The 20,180-nt window shown below is 37.4% G+C and overlaps 1 protein-coding gene across 1 annotated transcript in view; it reads left to right on the top strand.

The window, feature by feature from the left end:
• Positions 1-20,180, top strand: part of LOC103174799 (collagen alpha-1(XXIV) chain) — a 129,472-nt gene that overhangs the window by 42,726 nt on the left and 66,566 nt on the right. The window contains exons 9-14 of the mRNA XM_042334983.1: positions 128-181; positions 9,146-9,190; positions 10,216-10,269; positions 11,524-11,568; positions 18,159-18,212; positions 18,662-18,706. Of these exons, the coding sequence (XP_042190917.1) occupies positions 128-181; positions 9,146-9,190; positions 10,216-10,269; positions 11,524-11,568; positions 18,159-18,212; positions 18,662-18,706 (297 nt within the window). The remainder of the gene's footprint in view (positions 1-127; positions 182-9,145; positions 9,191-10,215; positions 10,270-11,523; positions 11,569-18,158; positions 18,213-18,661; positions 18,707-20,180) is intronic.

Here is a 20,180-nt window from a genome sequence, read left to right as displayed (position 1 = left end):
TGCCCTCCTGGCTACAAAGCTCAGTCAGTGCCCAGCACTGTCATTTATTCTGCCACCTTCTGCCTTAAATATTATGTTGTTATTCCATGCAGTACCACAGCTCATGTATCAATGATTTCCTACACAGGGGGATGAAGGTCCAATTGGTCCAACGGGTCCTCCAGGTCCCCGAGGTCAGAAGGTAAAGTATTTTTCTTTTTGCTGCTGAATTGGTCTCATCTGAGCAAATTTATTTTCTTAAATATTTGTGAGGGCTAAAAGAAATCAAAGTGCTGTCACATTTGAGCTATCAATTATTTGCCTATACTTCCTGTTTTGATTTAGAACTCTGAATGTTGTGAAAGACAGACATGTACCAGTTTTAAGGTGACCAACAGTAGGATGATCCGAGTCCACATAGTTCAAATTCAAGTCAAGTGATGTATTAATACTCTGCAAATTCGGCACTGAATGGGACTGTGATATCAACTTGGTACGGACACCAAACAGATCAACCAAATATTTATTTCATTTCTGAGTTTGAAATGGGATCATGTCTTAGTTCTGTGTGCAGTTATAAATTTAATTTTCAATGAATAAAACCTTTGAACTTTTTTCTATCCCTAAAAGTGTTAACAATCAAAAAGAGCAAGAATGTGATGGTTAAATCCTCCAATTTAATATGTTCTGTCCAAACATGACCAATAATGCTGATCTGTATCCTACTGCATTCACAGCCAAGTATGATTGTATCAGATGTGAGTCTGATAGATTTCCATAAGTTACTGTATTCTCTTTGAGCTTATCTTAAAATTTTGCATAACATTATAAAACATTTCTGAATTAGGCATTGTTTTGCCCTTGAGTATCTTATACCTTGTGTAATTCTTATATTTTCTATTGTATGTCTTTAAAAATGTAGACAATTCAACAATTGTACTGACGAAATTACCCAGTAAACCATATAGAGAATAAAGGATCAGTGTACAAGTTAAAACAAAAGATATATAGTAAGCACCAAAATAATATACTGGGCTGTCAAGTCGCAGTTCAGTGACAGTAATTTATGTACATATAAAAATTGTAGTGTTCAACTGCAAAGCTTATTAGGAGAATCACATAATGGGATCCTGAGGCTTTATTTTCCTTGCATGTAGAGGCTGATGGTGTTTGCTGAGTTACAGGGGATGATCAGCAATACGCTGCTTCAGTTACCTCCTTAATATAGCCATGCACACTTCAGCCAGCTGACTTTTGTGTGACCGTTATTTGTACTGATAGTGTTGTCCGAGTGCTGGACTGTTCCCACAGGCCTCCAGTGGAACAGATGACACACCTCAGTGGCAACCTCCCTGTTAAATTTTAGCCTCTCATGTATTATCTTCATCATGCAGAGATACTGTAATAAATTCAGATCAGTAAGAAAATCAAAATGCTCCACACTGATGTTGCCTCAGGATTGGCGCCTGGCTGTTGGTTGGGCTCGTTCTCAGACCAAGTGAGGTCCTTTGAAATATTGTGCTGGAGGAAACAAAGATGTACAATTATTCTGCTTGATTCTCTCTCCAGCTTGGATGTAATTGTACGTGCCTTTTTTGAAATAGACATTATTTTAATCGTTTCTGCATTTGTTGCCTCAGCATGCTTCATCAAGTTTGTCTTGGTCTGTGCGTAATGACACTGAAATGTCTGCATAGACTGTAATGGAATTTAGTAGCTTCTGTCTGGACTTTACCGATTTCCTGGTAAAGTTCTGGATTGATTCATTTATACTGTATAATACCATGGTTAGATCAGTAAGCGTTTTTACTAACTCAAACATGTATCTTGTCACTTACAATTAAAACGCATGGCTGCTTCACCTCAATTAGAGGGCCCTTTATATCATACTTGCTAATCTGTCCTCAAAAGTAAAGATTTTTTTTTATCCTAGACACTTAAAAAAGCTCTTCTAAATCACAATCCTTGGCTGGACCGCTTTCTTTTGCTTGCTCAGGAGAGAAATACTCTCACCGTGGAATTGCATTTTGTTTGCAACAGTAACGTGTTCCTCTTGCTTATCATCCTCTACAGTCTTGTCTACTTGCTTTTCTAAAATGCTGTAGTATAGTTTTCCATGATTGATGTAGTTCCCAAATTGGATGAATTCTGGCCTGTCAGGTTTTCTCCGTTTGCCCAGTTTGAATCAACTTGGCTTCAGATGGCACACGGTGGCCAAATCAGGTCAGTGCAGTTTCAGGCTCATCAGCACGGGCGCTGCAGTTAAAATAAACACTGACGCTCGGCTGAAAATGTGCGGAGTGGCTATTCCCTTCACAAGACTAACATAAAACCCAGTGTCACTGTGGTTCAAATCAGAAGAGCTGATCGCTGGAGCAATCCATCAGTTGCAGTGTACCATGGCACCTGGCAACAGAATAAAACTTTATCACAGAAATAGGAATAAATGTTGTGGTATTTCTTAAGAAATATGAGTGAAGGTGTCATACACGGCACTCTGACCTGCTGGAGCTTTACTTTGAAAATGGAGAGTTGAAAGGGCAGTTCCTGTGAGTCAGAATCATGGCCTTCCAAGTTTCCCAATTAGGAAATCTGTCAAGAAATACCGTAAAGTTGCCCCTTTTAAAATTTGTAATTTGGACGATTGAAACTGCTCATATCCAGACCTGACCACAATATAAAAAAGAAAGACAATCCCTGGGATTCACATTTTTCTAATTAGGAACTTTTCTTTTGATCCTCTATAAATTATGCCAACTTTGCATAGTATCATACCAAAGTAGACAATTGTTTACAACTAGCAAGCATAAGGTCTATATTTTCAAATCGACCAAAGCATTCATTCTTAAGCAAAATTTCAGACCTTTCCATTTATATGTATAATATATATATATTTGCACATCTGTACATTTCTGTGTATTTTCTGCTTGAGACATTTTTACTGGTTTTGAATTATTTTCACAGTCTTCTCTTTCAATACCATTTTGCAATGCTTACATTTCTCGTCAAATATTGAAACCACAACTGCAATTTTCCAGTCTTCGGGAATTTTTTTCTCCTTACCAAGCAGTTTTGGAGATAGTTATTTTGTGATTGCTAGATACCAGCCCCATTGTACATGGTAGAATATTCTGTCTAATCACGTCTGTAACTGGATTGCAGCCATTTTTCAAAATTCCACTTCACCCTTGAGGTTATGTTCACTTCATGTAAACCATTAAACTAAATAAATCAATCCTTTTTAAAAAAAACTAACTTTATATTCTTTTCTTCACCGTCTTCAATGTTCTGATACCATGCAACATTGCTTGCCTGCGAACTGTTCCTTGGCCTTTACTAGCTTTATAACCAGTCTTAGGAGGTACTGAAGAATACCCAGAATAATTCAAGCTGTCTTCCTGACTCAGGAGAAGGTGCCTCACTTATTCTCCTGATCATTCCTGATCATTCCATTCGAACAGCCACATGAACGTTTTTGGAGGTTAAAATTAATAAACAGCTATATAAACTATTTGAATTTGGAAGCCAAGTGCCTGCTTGCATCTGTTGTTGACTGATTGTGCAATGACAGCAGTGTCTGTGTGCATGTCTGCACACCAGGTTGTACACCAATACAGTGGACTGCCTTAACTTACTTTCTTTAGTTGCTTGATATATCAATCGTGAATTTTGTTGTCTCAATTTAAAGGTCATTTGTTGTCTCTTCATACAACCAATCCTTTCCTTCACCAATTTTCGTCAGCTAGCAGCAGTGCTCTGAATAGGTTCCCTTCTACACTTCCATAAGGGTTATTTTCCCAAATATTGCCTTTGAGGTGTTACAGGTTTTTAATTCTTACACGATGAAGGAGTTGAAGGCTAAATAATTCTAACCAAAGGCAGTGATCAAAGTGATCAAATTGCTATTTACTGTATTTGTTCTTAAGCCTTGCTAAATTTGTATTTAGCCATCTTAATATTTTCAGTGAATTGCTTATAGCAGACTTGGATTAACTGTTTAGCCCAAGTCTAAATTTGGGCTAATCAGTTAATCCAAGTTTAGATTAATGGTTAAACTTGTTAATCTCACTCAGGAGAGAGTGTTTATTACTGCATCTATAATAATAATAATAATAATAATCCTTGCATTTGATATAGCGCTTTTCACGTCGGGAGGACGTCCCAAAGCGCTTCACAGAACACACTGTAAAGTGAATTGATTGTATATTTGTGGGCGAACGCGGCAGCCAATTGCGCACAGCAATGTCCCACAAACAGTCGTAGATTGAAAATGACCAATTTATTATTGTTTTGGGTTTTGGAGGGATTATTATTAGGCGTGTGGAGTAAGGAAACTTGCCCAAGGTTTCGCCTTGCCTGGAATTGAACTCAGGTCTCTCACTTGCAAAGCGAGTGCTCTAACCACTGAGCTACAGGACTCCACAAAAAAAAAATTATTTAAAGATAAAAGAATTGTGTACATTCTTTTGAGGTGTATGAAATGTATTTGAAATATTTCATTTTAAGAATCTAGGCAATGAATCGAAAGTAACCAAATGTCACAAAAATTGATCTCTGAAGGCAACTGTTGCTCAGATTCGTTTTCAGTTGAGTAATCTTGAGGTCAGTAACAGCATGCCAAAGCCGTAAATCATTTTTTATTGTACAAAGTAAGTTTTAAGCTAGAATTTACCTGAATGAACATGCAGTATTTTCATTGGTATTCTAAGTAGTGGGAATGCCTAGAAGTCTGAATAAAGAATTTAATTCTCTCAATATTGTATACTTAAGGTGCATAAGAACATAAGAACATAAGAATTAGGAGCAGGAGTAGGCTATTCGGCCCCTCGAACCTCCCCGCCATTCAGTAAGATCATGGCTGATCTATTCTAACTCCACCTATCCACCTTATCCCCATATCCTTTAATCCCTTTATTGGGGATTAAGGGATATGGGGATAGTCCATATTGGGGACAAATTTGCACTATTTATTAACAGGTTTCTTGATAAAAAAATTGTAATTATTGAATTTTTAAAATATCAAATATAATGAAGAATAAAATTATAGTTAATATTTATAGCTATTCTATAGGAACAGTCAGCATGCTGACTACATGTAGATTTATGATATATTCTTAATATAAAAACGTCTTTAGGTTCCATTAAATTGTTTGGGGAATGAGTTCTCCATCTCGTAAAAGCTGATGTATTGTGTATTTGAATTGGACAAACTGAATTTTAATTCATGTTAGATATGGTTTTATCTGGTTTCAGCATTGGGACAACTCCACTAACAATTATAGCCAAATATAAGAATAGATTTTCATCATTGGGGGGAGAATTTGTTACAGGTTATATCGGACCAGACTTATTATTTATTTATGCATTTATTAGTGAGGTACGTTTTAGACAATTAGAAGTTTTAAAATTGTATAGGGGCTGGACTAGTTGGCTCCAGATTCCTGATCCAAGTATAATGTTGATTTTAGCGAAGATTTTCAATGTACAATCCACTGCCACTTGGTTACTTTAAACAGACATTATGATCCTAGTACAGCATTTCAATATAAAATTCCAGGCAACTCAGAAAATGCCCTAAACCTTGGAATAATTCATGTGCAACAATCTTAAATCAAATCCATCCACAGTTATCTGTGCTCTGGAAATCATAGTGTAGTTTATAAGTCGATTCACTTTTGTCTTAAAAGTGCAGAACACAAAAGAGGAATGAACATAATAGGCCCTTTAGCTCATTTGATATCATCCTTCCAGAATAGCCTTCCTACTTTATCCCATTATAGTATCTAGCTATTATAAAAAGCCAATGACTGGCCTCAACCACTCTTCTAAATAAACAGTTCCAGCTGCTGATTGTCTTTCTTGCTGTCTGTCTTAAAATTGTCCTTCGCAACCCTGAGCATGAAGTCTCCTGTTTTGCTGCACATCTGAAATAATTATTCAGGGATTGTTATTTTTGATTAGATTGAGTTGCTGAATGAGCAACTCCATGACAGTGGTTTCTGATCCAAATATTTATCAACCAATTGTTTTGTCTGTAGTTCAATGAAAGTGATCACAATTCCATACACAGTTACTACACTTTGCAGTATATCGGTGAGGCGGTTGAGATGTCTCAATGCTGTACATCAAATGTAATGATTATTATAAGACAGCTTGTCACAACTCATTGTGCTAAATATACTTCACAAATATGGTTTAATCAATATTTTAGGGCTTAAAAGACTATTTTTCCATAATAACAAATAGAGATGTAATGTTTAAGAACTTACATGATTTCCCGCTAGACAATTTCCAATTCTGTTTTTAATTTTGTTTCCGTTATTAGCTTGAGTTTGTCACAAACATAGCTCGTACATGTGCAACAGGACTGTATCTGCTTCATACCATTTAGTTGGGAATCACAGTCTGTATCATCAAAGGAATAATTCAAGCCCTCTGTAGACTTGCACGCTCTCCTTGATTGCAACAACTTGCGCGTATGTGTGCTGTTAGTGCACATATGTATGCCGTTATTAATGACTAGAATGATAAATTGCCTTCTTCCACATCGAGTAACATATTGAGCTATAACTTTACAATGAAAATCTGTGAACAATTAAAATGGAATGAATTCAACAAACTGCACAAAGGGGTATCATATCTACCAGTCCACGTGCATAAAATATGCAGCAGGGATGTTTAAAACTTCAAACACAACTGGTATGGTTTTAGCTGTACTTAATACAACATGTGAAATCTCTTTTTTTGCAGACTCTGCTGTTTTCTATTTGATTATATTTCATTGATAATTTTAAATAAATCTGAATTTCTATTCTATTTCTATTCCACAGTGTACCCCCATACTCCTTTACATTTGATCAAAAAGGGTATCTATTTGTTGCTGACCATGACAACATGTATCCTCTTTTGATCACATTGCTGTTTTCTAATATTCTATAGCTGAAGTGCGAAGTCATCCACCTAGGTAGCAAAAACAGTAGAGCGGGTTATTTTTTAGAAGGGGAGAGATTGGAATGTGTTAGCGTCCAGAGGGACTTGGGTGACCTTGTACACCAATCACAGAAAGTTAGTCTGCAGGTGCAGCAAGTAATTAGGAAGGCGAACGGTATGTTAGCATTCATTATGAAAGGGTTAGAGTATAAGAGTAGAGAAGTCTTGCTGCAACTGTATAGGGCCCTGGTGAGACCACACCTGGAATACTGTGTGCAGTTTTGGTCTCCTTATTTAAGGAAGGATGTACTTGCCTTGGAGGGGGTGCAGCGCAGATTTACTAGGTTAGTACCAGGGATGAAGGGGATGAGTTACCAGGATAGGCTGACCAATTTGGGTCTATATTCTCTAGAATATAGAAGAATTAGAGGGGATCTTATGGAAACCTATAAGATCATGAAAGGGCATGATAGAGTAGATAGTGGGAGATTATTTCCCCTGGTTGGAGAAACTAAAACCAGGGGTCACAACCTTAAAACTAGAGGCCAGCCCTTTCACAGTTGAGTTGAGAAAAAACTTCTTCACTCAAAGGGTGGTGAATGTATGGAACTCACTACCCCAAAGGGCTGTTGACAATCAATCCTTGAACATATTCAAGACTGAGATAGATAGATTTCTTATTGCAAAAGGGATTAAGGGATATGGGGATAAGGCAGGGTTAGGATATTAGCTGGAGTTAGATTAGAAGATCAGTCATGATTGAATGACGGGGCAGGCTCGAAGGGCCGAATGGCCTACTCCTGCTCCTACATGTTATGTTATGATACACGCCATATCTTCTGTACTAGAAACATTTGCCTCTTATTGGGACCATTGTAATAATAACTTTGTCACTCAATCCACAACTGTTTGTGGGACACTGCTGTGTGCAATTGGCTGTCACGTTTCGCCCACAAAATATACAGTCAATTCACTTTACATTATATTCTGTGAAGCACTTTGAGACGTCTCGAAGACGTGATAAAGCGCTATCTGAAATGCAAGGATTATCTATTATTTATTATTGTCCAAATCAACTAAATATTTCTCCAGAGTTTTGATTGCAATCATATAAAGTGTTTTTATAAGGTTATGATGTTTGATTCTCCAGCTTTTGGGACCATGTAACCCATGGCATCCCATGGCTCAGGTCTCCAAGACAATTGGGCTCCTAGTGGATCCACTGATAAGATTTAATATCATCATGTAGTAAAATGTAGAGGCCCCAAACCTTTGCAAAGCAACCTGTCTGCCACCGATGCCTGCTCTCCTGATGTGGAGGAATTGTCTGGGAACAGAATGCTCACTTCCACTGCTGCGAAGGTTTCAGGCCAAGGGAACATTTCAGAGAGAAAGTTGAAAATTTACCAAAAATAATCCCTACAAAAAAAACGAATTGGAAGATTTACATTGAAAAGATCTTGCTAATCTTGCTCGACTTACATAAGTAACAATGTAAGTTACTTATATAAATCTTTCTGAAATCAAAAAAAATTTCCATTCTTCTTCAAAGTGCCATTATATAGAAAGAAGTAGCTGGACACTTTGGTGTAGTACTCATCTCATAATTATATTTGGCTCAATTGTATTTCTTAGATAGCAGCCGCTAGCATATGAATTGGGAATGAGTAAATTGGTTGGACTGTCTCCAGCCTTTTGAAAGAATAATTGCGAACAGCAGGTTGCTCTGGGCACTTTGCCTTCATGTTCTTGGTTACTGAAGCTCTCTCTTTCCAGTATTATCATTAATAGGCTGAACAATAAATGATTCATGGCAGAAGCGCTGTCTTGTTCGATGGTAAGCCAGATGAGCAAACCAGGCTTGTGTCATTTTCAGTAACTGCATAACCCAGAAGCAATGGAATGATATCTTTATCGTGCGGTGACATGTTTTGACACAATTTACTTTTATCTAATCAAAGCATTTGTCAAACATGTGTCGTTGTGAAGATGGTGCTCCTTTCAGCAAAAGCACATTTATAATCCACAAAATAATTGAATTTATACTCAACGCATATTCAGAAAAAGGAGCTAAATTAAATTAATTGTCATCTTCAAAAACTCTTTGCTTCCAGTTACGTTTAAAGCAAAGCAAATTGCCTGATTCATTTAAAATGTCAGCACCTTAAGAACTGACTAGTTACTAAGTACTTGGAAGTTGTCTAAAACGAGCACCTGTTGACTTTTTCTGTTTCAGGGTCCCAAAGGATATCAGGGACCACCAGGTCTGCTGGGAGAGCAGGTATGTGCTCTTGAATTCCTTTTCTCTGCATTTGTTGATGTTTGCATTGTAATCGACATGAGATTTGAGAAAGTGTTGTGCAAGGCACATAGGTAAGTTTCACAGAAACAGCACATCAACTGTTATGAATGAATAGAAAGTTGTACGTTGACAAGGAGGAATTATCATGTGCTGATTTGTTAGAAATTGTGGTTTCTTCATCACTTGTTTACAATGGGATTTAACATTTCCTGTTGCTGGCAAACAGCAAATGTGAGAGGCCTCAGGAATTTACTGAAAATTAACTATTTCATTGTGGCTTTATATTAATCAATGAGAGGCCTGTAATAAAAAATAAGTCAGAGGAAGTTGCTGAAAAAAAATCTTTGCCTAATCTTCTAATTAAGGTTTCTGCATCTGCTGGATGTTTTTTTGGTTTTGGATGAAGCATGGTCACTATTTCCATTGGGAGATCGAGATCAAAATCAAAGACACAGTGCTGGAATCAGCCTTGAAAATGAGCCACAAATGCTTAATGTCCCTTGATCGCCTTAACTCTCTAGATACTCAGTGTGCTGTAACTGATAAGAGTTGAAATGTTGGAGAAACAAATCTTGAGCGTTTCTTGTGACAGGTACCAGTGATTAGAATTAGAAATGGGGCACCATTCTGTTTAGTGTCAGCAATCAGACATAACAAAGGAACTACAGGTATCACCCAAAAGCTAAAAGAACCTGCTAATGTGACTTTCGAGATGTACTGCTCGCATTTGTACTTTTGTATTTTGCATGACATCTTTTTATGATAATCTCTGATTTTAAATATCCTGTTCCCAACAAACCTTAGCTTGGACTTGTTGAAAGTTTAATTGGCCTGCGTACTGGAATTGAAACCTCAATCAATGGAACCCCACGATGGAAGGAACAGATCCCTTATCGTAATAAGAGATTGTAGTTTAAATGAAATAGTTTATGCTCAGCAGGATTTAATATTTTTCAACATTAATATTTAATATCAATGTTAACGTCTAATTCTTTCCTCCACAGGGAATTACAGGGCCAATTGGCAGTCCTGGCAAAGCTGGTTACCCTGGCAGGCAGGTGCAGTAACTATACTTTGGATTTTTGAGGGGTTCCGTATTTGACACTGTTTTGTACAGTTTTCAAATATTTGCTATATTGACATTATCGCTTGACATGTGTTTGAAATAATATTTGGTGTCCAAGACATGTTTAACATGTTTTTAAATAATTGATCGGTTGGAAGTTCACCAATCATTACTCTCATGTCCTATTACCATCAAGTGTAGGATTCACAAATTAATATCCATGGGTGTACAGTTAGACAGCCGTGGATTGAGTGACAAATTTATTATTACAATGGTCCTAGTAAGAGGCAAATGTTTCTATTATAGAGGATATGGCGTGTATCAGCTATAGAATATTAGAAAGCAGCAATGCGATCAAAAGAAGATACATGTTGTGGGCAATTGTTTCTCCTTTTATCTCCTCTCCCCACTATAGCTGATATTAAGTGCTCTCCCTGTGGAGAGCTATGCTCATGAATCTATTTCCTATCGGCTATGCTGTTCAGAGAGCCAGCTATCAGCCAGCTTTCTGCCACCACTCACCACGTGGAACATCAATCCACCTGCTCTGTTGAATAGTTTATTGACGTAACATTGAATGGGCAGTATAGTGGTGTGAAACATATTCTAAGGTTAAAACGTAGGCCAATTCCATGGAAATCTGTCATAAAGCCTACCTTGAAAGAGAGAGCCTTCCTCTCAATGGTACTCACCTAATCTCAGACCCAAACCATATTCACAACCTCGTTTAGAGATCGCTGTCTCTCTACAAACCAACTGAAGACCTTGGCAAAGGTGACTGCTCTAAACAGAATGCCTGTTGTAAAAGATAAGTGGATGTTTCTGAGGGTTTACATTGCCCGAGTTTCTCAAATAGTAACAGATTCATTGTGTTTCTCTAGCAGTTGTTCATGCTTCACGCCTAGCATTCTGTCAGTGATTCTGCAAATGAAACATCAATCATGTGGAACATGCCTGTGTTTTGTCCAACCTTTATTTTGTTAAGAGCAAGACCAATGCTGAGATGAATCATGAAAGATTAAATTGTATTTAAAACTTGGCAGCTGCTATGGTGATGAATAAAATAGTGCATTTGGTATGAATATATCTCATTCATAGTTTCATAATTTATCATTCAACGACAAAATTATGAATGCCTACTAAGTATCAAGTTTATTTTGTATGGGATAAAATACTGAATTAATAGGATCACGAATTCTACCACTTTTTTAATGTTGCCTACTAACATGTTTTATGCTTATTGCAGGGTTTAGCTGGACCAGAAGGTAACCCAGGTCCCAAAGGTGTAAGGGTGAGTAAGGTCTTAAGGATGTTTCAAATAATTATAAGGCTAGTAAGGACAGTAAGGTTTAAAGACAATTCATTCTGTGTCGCTGCCTGTTTTTAGAGCTACGTTCTATACCTTCAGTTGTCAGTTCATTTGTATCATTCCTTTCATGCATTGGAGCACATTGTCTGAGTACATATGTATCCTCAACTTTTTGGGGAGGGGGCTTAAACCTAGAACAGGAATAAACAGTTGAGTAATTTGTGCTGGAGAATGTGTTGAGGAGAAAGTGCTGTCAACATCTGTGTGCCTCCGTGTTCTGCCTTAATCTTTTTCTAAAGAATTCAGTCCAAACATATCACATGTTAAAAGCCACTGGCCTGGGTTATTGCTTCATTTCGCACAATGGGAATAACGCAATCCCAGCACCCAATGCTTATTTATGCCTATCATACAGCTGGTGAAGCCCTGATTCTGCAAATTCATAGTAAACAATCAATAATAAAAATAATCCTTGCATTTGATATAGCGCAGCATTATCAAGTCTTCTCAACACATTTCACAGAATATACTGCAAAGTGAATTGCCTGTATATTTTGTGGGCGAAACACGGCAGCCAATTGCACACAGCAGTGTCCCACGAATAGTCGTGGATTGAAGTGCTCAATTTATTATTTTTTTGGAAGGAATTATTACCCCCGGAAAAGCAACTCACCAATCGACTAACAACTACTTATTGCTAGGTAAACAGAGGCGTGTTGAGTAAGGAAACTTGCCCAACATTTCGCCCTGCCGGGAATTGAACCCAGGTCTCTCGCTTGCGAGGCAAGTGCTCTAACCACTGAGCTACAGGATTCCCAGCCATTCAATTTGCTTTAACCTGCTAACCATTGATGACAATGCTACAGCATTTGCTCACCGCCACCAAGCACAAAATTACATTTGTATAGCAACCTTCAATCACTACAAACAATGAAATGACTCTGTAACGATGGTTGTGTTTGTCATGCTGGTTTTGCTTTCCGTGCATCAGAGATGGACAAATGTATCTTCAGAGAATACAGGTAAACTTCTGCATAAAGCACAACATTAACAAACAGTCTTCACCAATAAGTTCATGAGTTTAATCAAGAGTAGCTGAGCAACACAGAGCAGAAAGGTTTGTTCCCTGATCTTTGCTAAGTTAGCCGTTCTGAGCTTTGATAGAAGTGGATTGTGTGCAAAGAGGATCAGGATTTCAGTTTAGGGAGGAAAATTGTCCAAGCTCCTGGGCTTTGGTGCTGTGCAAAATTTCTGCTGGTGGCTTTAGAGACTAATTTATGACTGAAACAGGTTGCCAGAAAGGATTGCTGAGGCCAGGATATTGGACTTTTAAAAAAAAAAAAAATAGCTTGATGTTGTGATGATGGGAGGGTGGGTGTTCTCGGAGGATGAAAGAAGGGCTTTCTTCATCCAAACAGATCTTGTCATCCTTCAGGGAACAAAATAGGTACAGGAATTTAGCAAGGTTTTTTCTATGGCAGCTTGGGTACAAAGGGCGCTAATCCAGCTTTTTGAAGGTCAAAGGATTTTCAAGAGGAGATTTTCATCACGTGAACAGCAAGAATGATCAGTTGTAATTGTTATCAACATATTGGGTGTTAACGTGTACTGTATGCTGACAAATCCGAAACAAAATATTCACTAGCATCAGTGTTGGGTGCAAAACAACAATATTTTTCAAGAACAATTTTAGATTTGTGCATGCATTTTTCAGCTTTCAGAGTTGTGAGTTGAAAATTACTAATGTGAGGTCTTGCTCCTGATCACTGTTCAGTGAAATCTGGTAGAACTCCATTTACTAATACCTAACAACCCAGTAAACCCTGCAACCCCAGAAAGTCACGTGATACAATATCATGTGTTTGCTGAGATAACACTCCTTTATAATAAGCACTTTGTTGTAAAACAACATTTTTGCACAACATCCCTCCAGTCTAATATCTTGTTGAATGTTCCAAAGCACTGTTTTATCAGATTCTGAAAATAGAATTTTATTTTTCTCCTGAAGTAGGAGTGAAGAACAAGCAGTAATTTAGGCTGGGCTTCAGATGACTTATTCTAACCACTCCAGTTTTGATTTTTTTAGTATAATGTCGGCTCTCGCCAATGCTTACTGCAGTATGACTTCCTCTGTCTATCATACCAAGAGATAGCATAAGAACTATTAGTATTATTTTTTGTGTGGACATTAAATGCATTTCAGCTTAACAAAACAGAACAGCAAGGATTCAACTCTGAAACTTCCAAATGAGCTGGATTCAGTCATTCTTAATTCATTAATACTGGTCACTATTGTTGAACAAAGACCTTCACTTTCACATTCATAGTAGAATAGCAGTTTGTCTTGTTTCCAGAGTGCAATTGATAATTCTAATTTTCTGATTACAACTACACACATCTAAGCTGGTCACAAAAAATCAGTATTCTTTGCTCTTAAAATAATAGATTTATAGTGGATAATTACGAATTAGCTGAGTTCTGTTTTACAATTTTTTAAAAATCGAAATATAATTGCCCTATGGATGGCTTAATGTTCTATCATTTTTACATTGTTCATTTAAGTGGCCTATTAAACTGCACTCAAAGTCCTATTTATGTACTGGGATCATACATTCGAGCACAGCATTTACAATTACAACAAATGATCCATTCATATTCTTACTGTACAGATGATTCAGACCTGTGCATTTTACCCAGGATGTTTTAAATTATAACCTATCAATAAATGTCATTGCAGTAAGCAGACTATTAGATGTTTTTTGGCTCAACTGTAATAGGTGATTGTTGCCACTTGTAGTAGCTACGTGAACACCTTGGAATTTTAGGATTCTGTGGGCAATACTCCAGTTCTGTCGGGTGAGTAATTACAACTTCAATTTCCACTTCAATTCATCAGAGGGTTTAAACCCTCCAGCAACACCTCAGTGAGCATTTCGCCAGCTGGACAGTCAAACCTTTTCCTCTATCTAATTATTGTTGTCAAAACAAGTCAAGTCTGCAGTAGGAACTGAACCCACAGACAGACTTGTGATTACAGATCTGGTTTGCTTCTTACTGAGTTAATCTGGCAGCTGAAACATTTGTGCCTTCATCCAAAATATATTACAATTCTCAGTTTGGAGGCAAGATTGATTCATATTTAGAATACTGTTGAGCCTTTTTTTAATATTATGTTGCAACTCTTCATACAACATCGGAATATTTTTCCTTAGCTTTTCTTTAATATTTCCAATTTTCTGATCACGGAAGGAGCAGGCGTTCACAGTGCAGAAATCTAACACGGTTAGCAGAGTAAGAGAGAAGATTAGATAAATATCTATGAATGAGATTTAATTTCAACATCGTATTGTGTAATGCAGGTAGGATGGGGAGCATGTATGGTGGTGTATTATCAAGTTTGGATATGTCAGCACATGATGTATATATCTCCCTGCATAAGATATGTGATTTCAGTACATGAAACATGTGTGCACAGATTGTTAATTCAAGAAGTGCCTTGCTATCCCCCTGGTGGTTGTTTTACAAGAAGCTAAATTCTTAAGTCACTTGCCTGCAAATCTGTGATCACAGGGAAAGGAGGTCAGACAGCTTTGTGGAAAAGTACCACTGAAATTTAAAGCACTATCGTTGTGACATATAACCATCTTTCCAAACCGTTCAAATTGAAATACATTTCTAAAGACTTCTGAAAGAGCCTCTCACTACAGAGTCCTGGATGGACAAATGTGTAATCCCCAAACACTGAGATAACACCACAGAACAAATTTGCTTACTATTCGATTGCATTTTGGACCCGAGTGCAGACATCCTGCACACTTCCTGCCTGTCGATGGCTTTTCACATGAATATGAATGACTCTCAGTTCATTAGGGCATAATTAACGGAACTTCTTGCTTTGATGCATCCTTAGGAACCTAATGACATCCAGGTTAAAGCAGGAACATCATGTCCCACTTTGCTCATGCAAAGTAAGTGACTTGATGGTGACCCGAAGACCCAGAAATGTTTTATTTTGTCGCGCAAAACAAGCTGTCGTGCGAAAAATAAGCATCTCAGCTACGCACGAGCACAGACATACCTTACTGTTACGCGGATGTATCCCAAACACAGCCTTGGTACAGGATTACCCTGGATTACATTACATAAAACACATGGGCACTTATCAGGCTAATGTATACTTTTTTATCAGAGTGAACATTACAATATAAATATGGAATTTTCATTGCAGTACTGTTTACGTTACTGAATGTTGGAATAACACTTTTAAAAAATTTAGAGAATTCCACAGGATTGCAACCAGCAGCAGAAACAGCGATTAAAACACTCAAGCCTCTATTACTGGAGCTCAAATTGCCTAATTGGACTGAGAAAAAGGTCTAGTTAATTCCTATTGAGACAAATATTTTAACCACATGATTGCACACCTCAATCAGTATCAAAATGCTAAGCTTTCTTAACAGCAATAAATAGTATGGAGAATAATTGATAATTGAAAGTGTTACAAATCTTTAAACTTTTAACCAGTTTGTGTGGCAAAGCAGAGGTCCTGTGTGTAATTTAGATACAACAAATTGCATTTATTTAGTGCCTTTCATGTAGGGAGGGCATCCCAAGGCGCTGGACAGTCGAAGGTTTCCACCTGAGCTGGAAGTTGGATTCAAGAGGGGGTGGGAAAGATTTATTCTTTTACCCCATTCCCCCTAAACTTTAGGCGACAGGAAGCTGCTGTCTTCAGGCAGTGGTTTGTAAACTTTACTTTGTTTGTGGAAGGAGGACAATCTGATCAGCCACAGTGAGATTAAGTGTGACATTGTATTGCAACATGATTTACTATCATTATGTCACATGTTTGTGTTTAGGCGACACAGATTTTCCCATGCCTGTTTTGTTGAAAATTATACTTCTTTCAACGCTCAGCTCTGTTAAGATGGATGTTTAGCCAACAGCTTTGCTGAGCGGGTTCCCATGGAATTCTGTTTCGTTGTCTCCTGTTACTGTCATAAGTTTTTACCATTCATTTCTGTGTCGATCTAAATCATCCTCTAAGGTTTGTACCACCAATATTTTGCTGGGAGATAGCAAGTGATAGGAGGAGATAGTTTTTGCAAAGAAGAAAGGATTTTCTTAGTTTGCAATATCTTTACACAGAAGGATAGTTCTCAGGTTCCACTTTAAATTACTTGACTCACTGAATGTCATTTGGACCTATTTCTTATTTGCTCTTAATTTAATAGAACTATTTTTTCTCATCTCAACAACAGTCTGAAAAGCTCTGTTTTTTTTAATTGTCATATGTTATCATACAAAGGTTCAAATCAGGATGTTTCTGTTCCCAATTCAACTCTTCCTTTGTTCTGTGCTGCATGCTTCTCTTGCATGATGTTGCCTGATCAGATCAAAGGCAGCAAAATAACAACTTTACAAGTCATATACAGTATTTGCCCTGTTCAGTTATTCTCTGCCACTATATCAGACTGCAATGTACAGTGCAGAACATCCATTTTAAAAGAGCAGTCAGGCTAATGTACATGATATTAACTGGTAAGTGCTCACTGTTTTCCTATTACATTTTAGCAGGAAGCTGCAATTGTGATTTTTTTTTAAAACTGCATTTTACTTTGGGGAAATCCCACATGTTCCCTTGCCCAGCATTCTTTCATCCTGACAAACTCAGCCTGGTGTCGTGAGAGCAATATAATATCTGTACGATTATATTCTACTGTTCTGGCTAACGTATCCAAGTTCTACATTCGGTTTTCTAACTGCTTCACTGCATTGTCAACAACAAATTACATTTTGTGTAGTGCCTTTCAAGTAGAGACCCTGAACTGACTCGCCAGTCACTTCTCTATTCACTATGCAGAGTAAAGTGTCAACATTTTTAAAGTTTTCAATAAGTTCCCCCTTAAATCAGAAAATCAGATCCTTTTGTCTTAAAATTTAAAACTGTGTATCGTCGTTGAAAATTCTTTAAATAAGTCGGAATTTGGTAGCGAGTCTTCTGCAATTCTTAAAAAGAAACATCTTCCAGATGAAGGCTGGATTTTGTAATTTTTCCACAATTTTGCATGACTTTAAATTTTAAGACAAAGTGGCCTAACAGGTTTAAACTATATGGCGCTTAATTTGTAGAAGTAGCTTATCATAAGCTGACAATAGTTGCATGGTATTATTGACTCGCAGTCAGACATAGTTATGTAGAAATGCAATAATAATAATATTAACCTTTGCATTAGATATACAAGCCTGGTCATGTCGTTGAGACATCTCAAAGAGCTTCACAGGATTGACTGTGTACTTTCTAAGTGAAACACAGCAGCCAGTTGCACACTGTAACACAGCAATGTCCCACAAACAACCATGAAATGAATTATTACATTTTCTATTTGGGGAATTGTTGGCCAGGATACCGGGAGAGAGAAACTCCCTTCTCTTTTCAAATAGTGCCATGGGATCTTTAATATCCACCCGAACCTCGATTTAACATCTCATCCGAAGAACGGCTGATTAATGTTAATGATTTTCTGCTGCATTAAGTTCCAGTCTGATTTTCATCCAAATTCTGTCCCTAGGGTTTTATCGGTTCTCCGGGGACAATGGGACCACCTGGACCTGAAGGAAAACGAGTAAGTTTGTGACAGGCCACACGCTACAATAATGATCCTTCCATTTTACACAGACTTCCATGTCAGTTGAATGTCTCGAAGTGCTTCACAAAATTTACTGTAAAGTGCTGCGTATGTTGTAGCTTATGATATGATCAGCTCTAAATATAATTGCCTCTCAAATGCTGTGAACATTTTAATCACTCACAAAAAAACAACAAAGAAACCTGGAAAATAACTGCATTACTTAAATTAGCTTTTTTTTTTGCTTTTTTCATTTTAAAACAACTTTTGCGTTTAAACAAAAAAAGTCTCCTGCAAAACCCATATCCATCATAGGTCAACAGCCCTCAAAAATCTACTACAGTGACTAGTACAGATGACAGACTGTAGTGGACTGTTCAATTGTTTTAAAAGACCATGACATTTAAATGTTATGTGGTGTAATAACAATGACCTTTTCTTCACAGGGTGTGATTGGTCCCAGTGGAAAAAGAGGTCCAAAGGGCAGACAGGTAAATTCTATTCCTGTGAAATAACATAATTCCAGCTTAGAACTGTTAGTTTTATTTTGACATTTTTGATTTTAAGATAAAAATTAACTTCTGGGCCTGCAACTTTGTTCTTCTGGTACTCTGGAAACTTTGTACACACTGAAACAGGTTAATTATGTTGGGGTTTGTACATACGAAGTTTGTCATGCTGACGCATGGGAGCTCTGATCTGATGGTAGACCGTGGGCGAGCGCGTTCCCACTATTTGTTGTGCTAAACTTCACTGAACCAAAAAGCATTTTTTCCATAAGAATGCAACTTGTTCCATTTACCAGGAAGTCTTACAAAAGAATTTGCAATGTTGGAAAACAGTGTTCATCAATGCTATTCCATGCACTGACCTTAAAAGATTATTCATTATCGTTTTTTTTTCTGTGCCGCTTTGTAAAGTTGATGATGCCAGATTTAGCTCCATGATTATTTTTAGAAGTGATAATAAGAGCCTTTACTAATTGTGAATCTTAAAACTGTACTGTTACTTACTTGAATCCAACCAGTCACTAGACTTGAGCTTGATTTGGCAAAGCAACTGGAGCTAAAGTGAATGCTACAGTGTTGCTTCATATTGGATGGGACCACATGATCTTATGTTATTGATCTGCAATAAACAAAAAGGCAGATTATTCTTCATTGAACTGGTCAGATTGTGGTACTTTAAGTGCACCTTTTGTTTGATTTTTCTTTGAACATTGAAAGTGGTATTTCCCAGGGGAAAAGTACATTTTTTTTGCCCATGGCAAACTTTTATCACCAACAGTTCTTGTAACCCAACCAAGAGGACTGAAAATTCAGGTAGAGGACGATGAGTAAGATGTTACTGTTTTCGCCCCCTTGAGATCGAAGATCTTGACCTCACACTCGCTCCAACATCCTAAACTCATTCAACTGACGCAAATGAGTTCACACATTTGGCAGACTGCAGTTTGAAGCTGCAGTGAAACAAAACATTTTAAAACGTATCAGCAAGAAACAAAACTTAAATACTTCCAGGCTTCTCAACACTAGACACTTGGCATGGAACCACAGTACTGAGCAAGGCGAGCGATTCCTCCTGCTTTAGTTACAGCACCTCCTGCTGGCATATTATTGTTCAAGGTTGACAGGAAATCTACTAATCCCTGTTGTCTTCTCTTGTCTTCTCTTGGGTGGAAATGGATATCTAATTACGATAGTAACTTAGAGAGAAATAGAAGTTGGATGTTTTTGATTGTTTTTAGAATAAGCAAACTAAATGAGGTCACAATAAAATGAGCAAATACGCAATGGTTAACACTAGTAAAATAGTAATGTTAAATTGATAACCCACACTTCAAAGCAATAAACATGCTAAGAATGACTGCACATCAAAAGTTTGTTCGCTTTAAGTTTCACAGCTCTGTCATTCGCAGGACACTTCTTTGGAAATATTGTATGATTGGCATTAAGTATAAGAAGG

This window comes from Callorhinchus milii, unplaced genomic scaffold (genome assembly GCF_018977255.1).
Source record: "Callorhinchus milii isolate IMCB2004 unplaced genomic scaffold, IMCB_Cmil_1.0 Scaffold5, whole genome shotgun sequence".
In the NCBI taxonomy this organism is placed as follows: domain Eukaryota; kingdom Metazoa; phylum Chordata; class Chondrichthyes; order Chimaeriformes; family Callorhinchidae; genus Callorhinchus; species Callorhinchus milii.
Note: the sequence above shows the minus strand (reverse complement) of the source record. Positions and strands in the feature narration are given on the sequence as shown.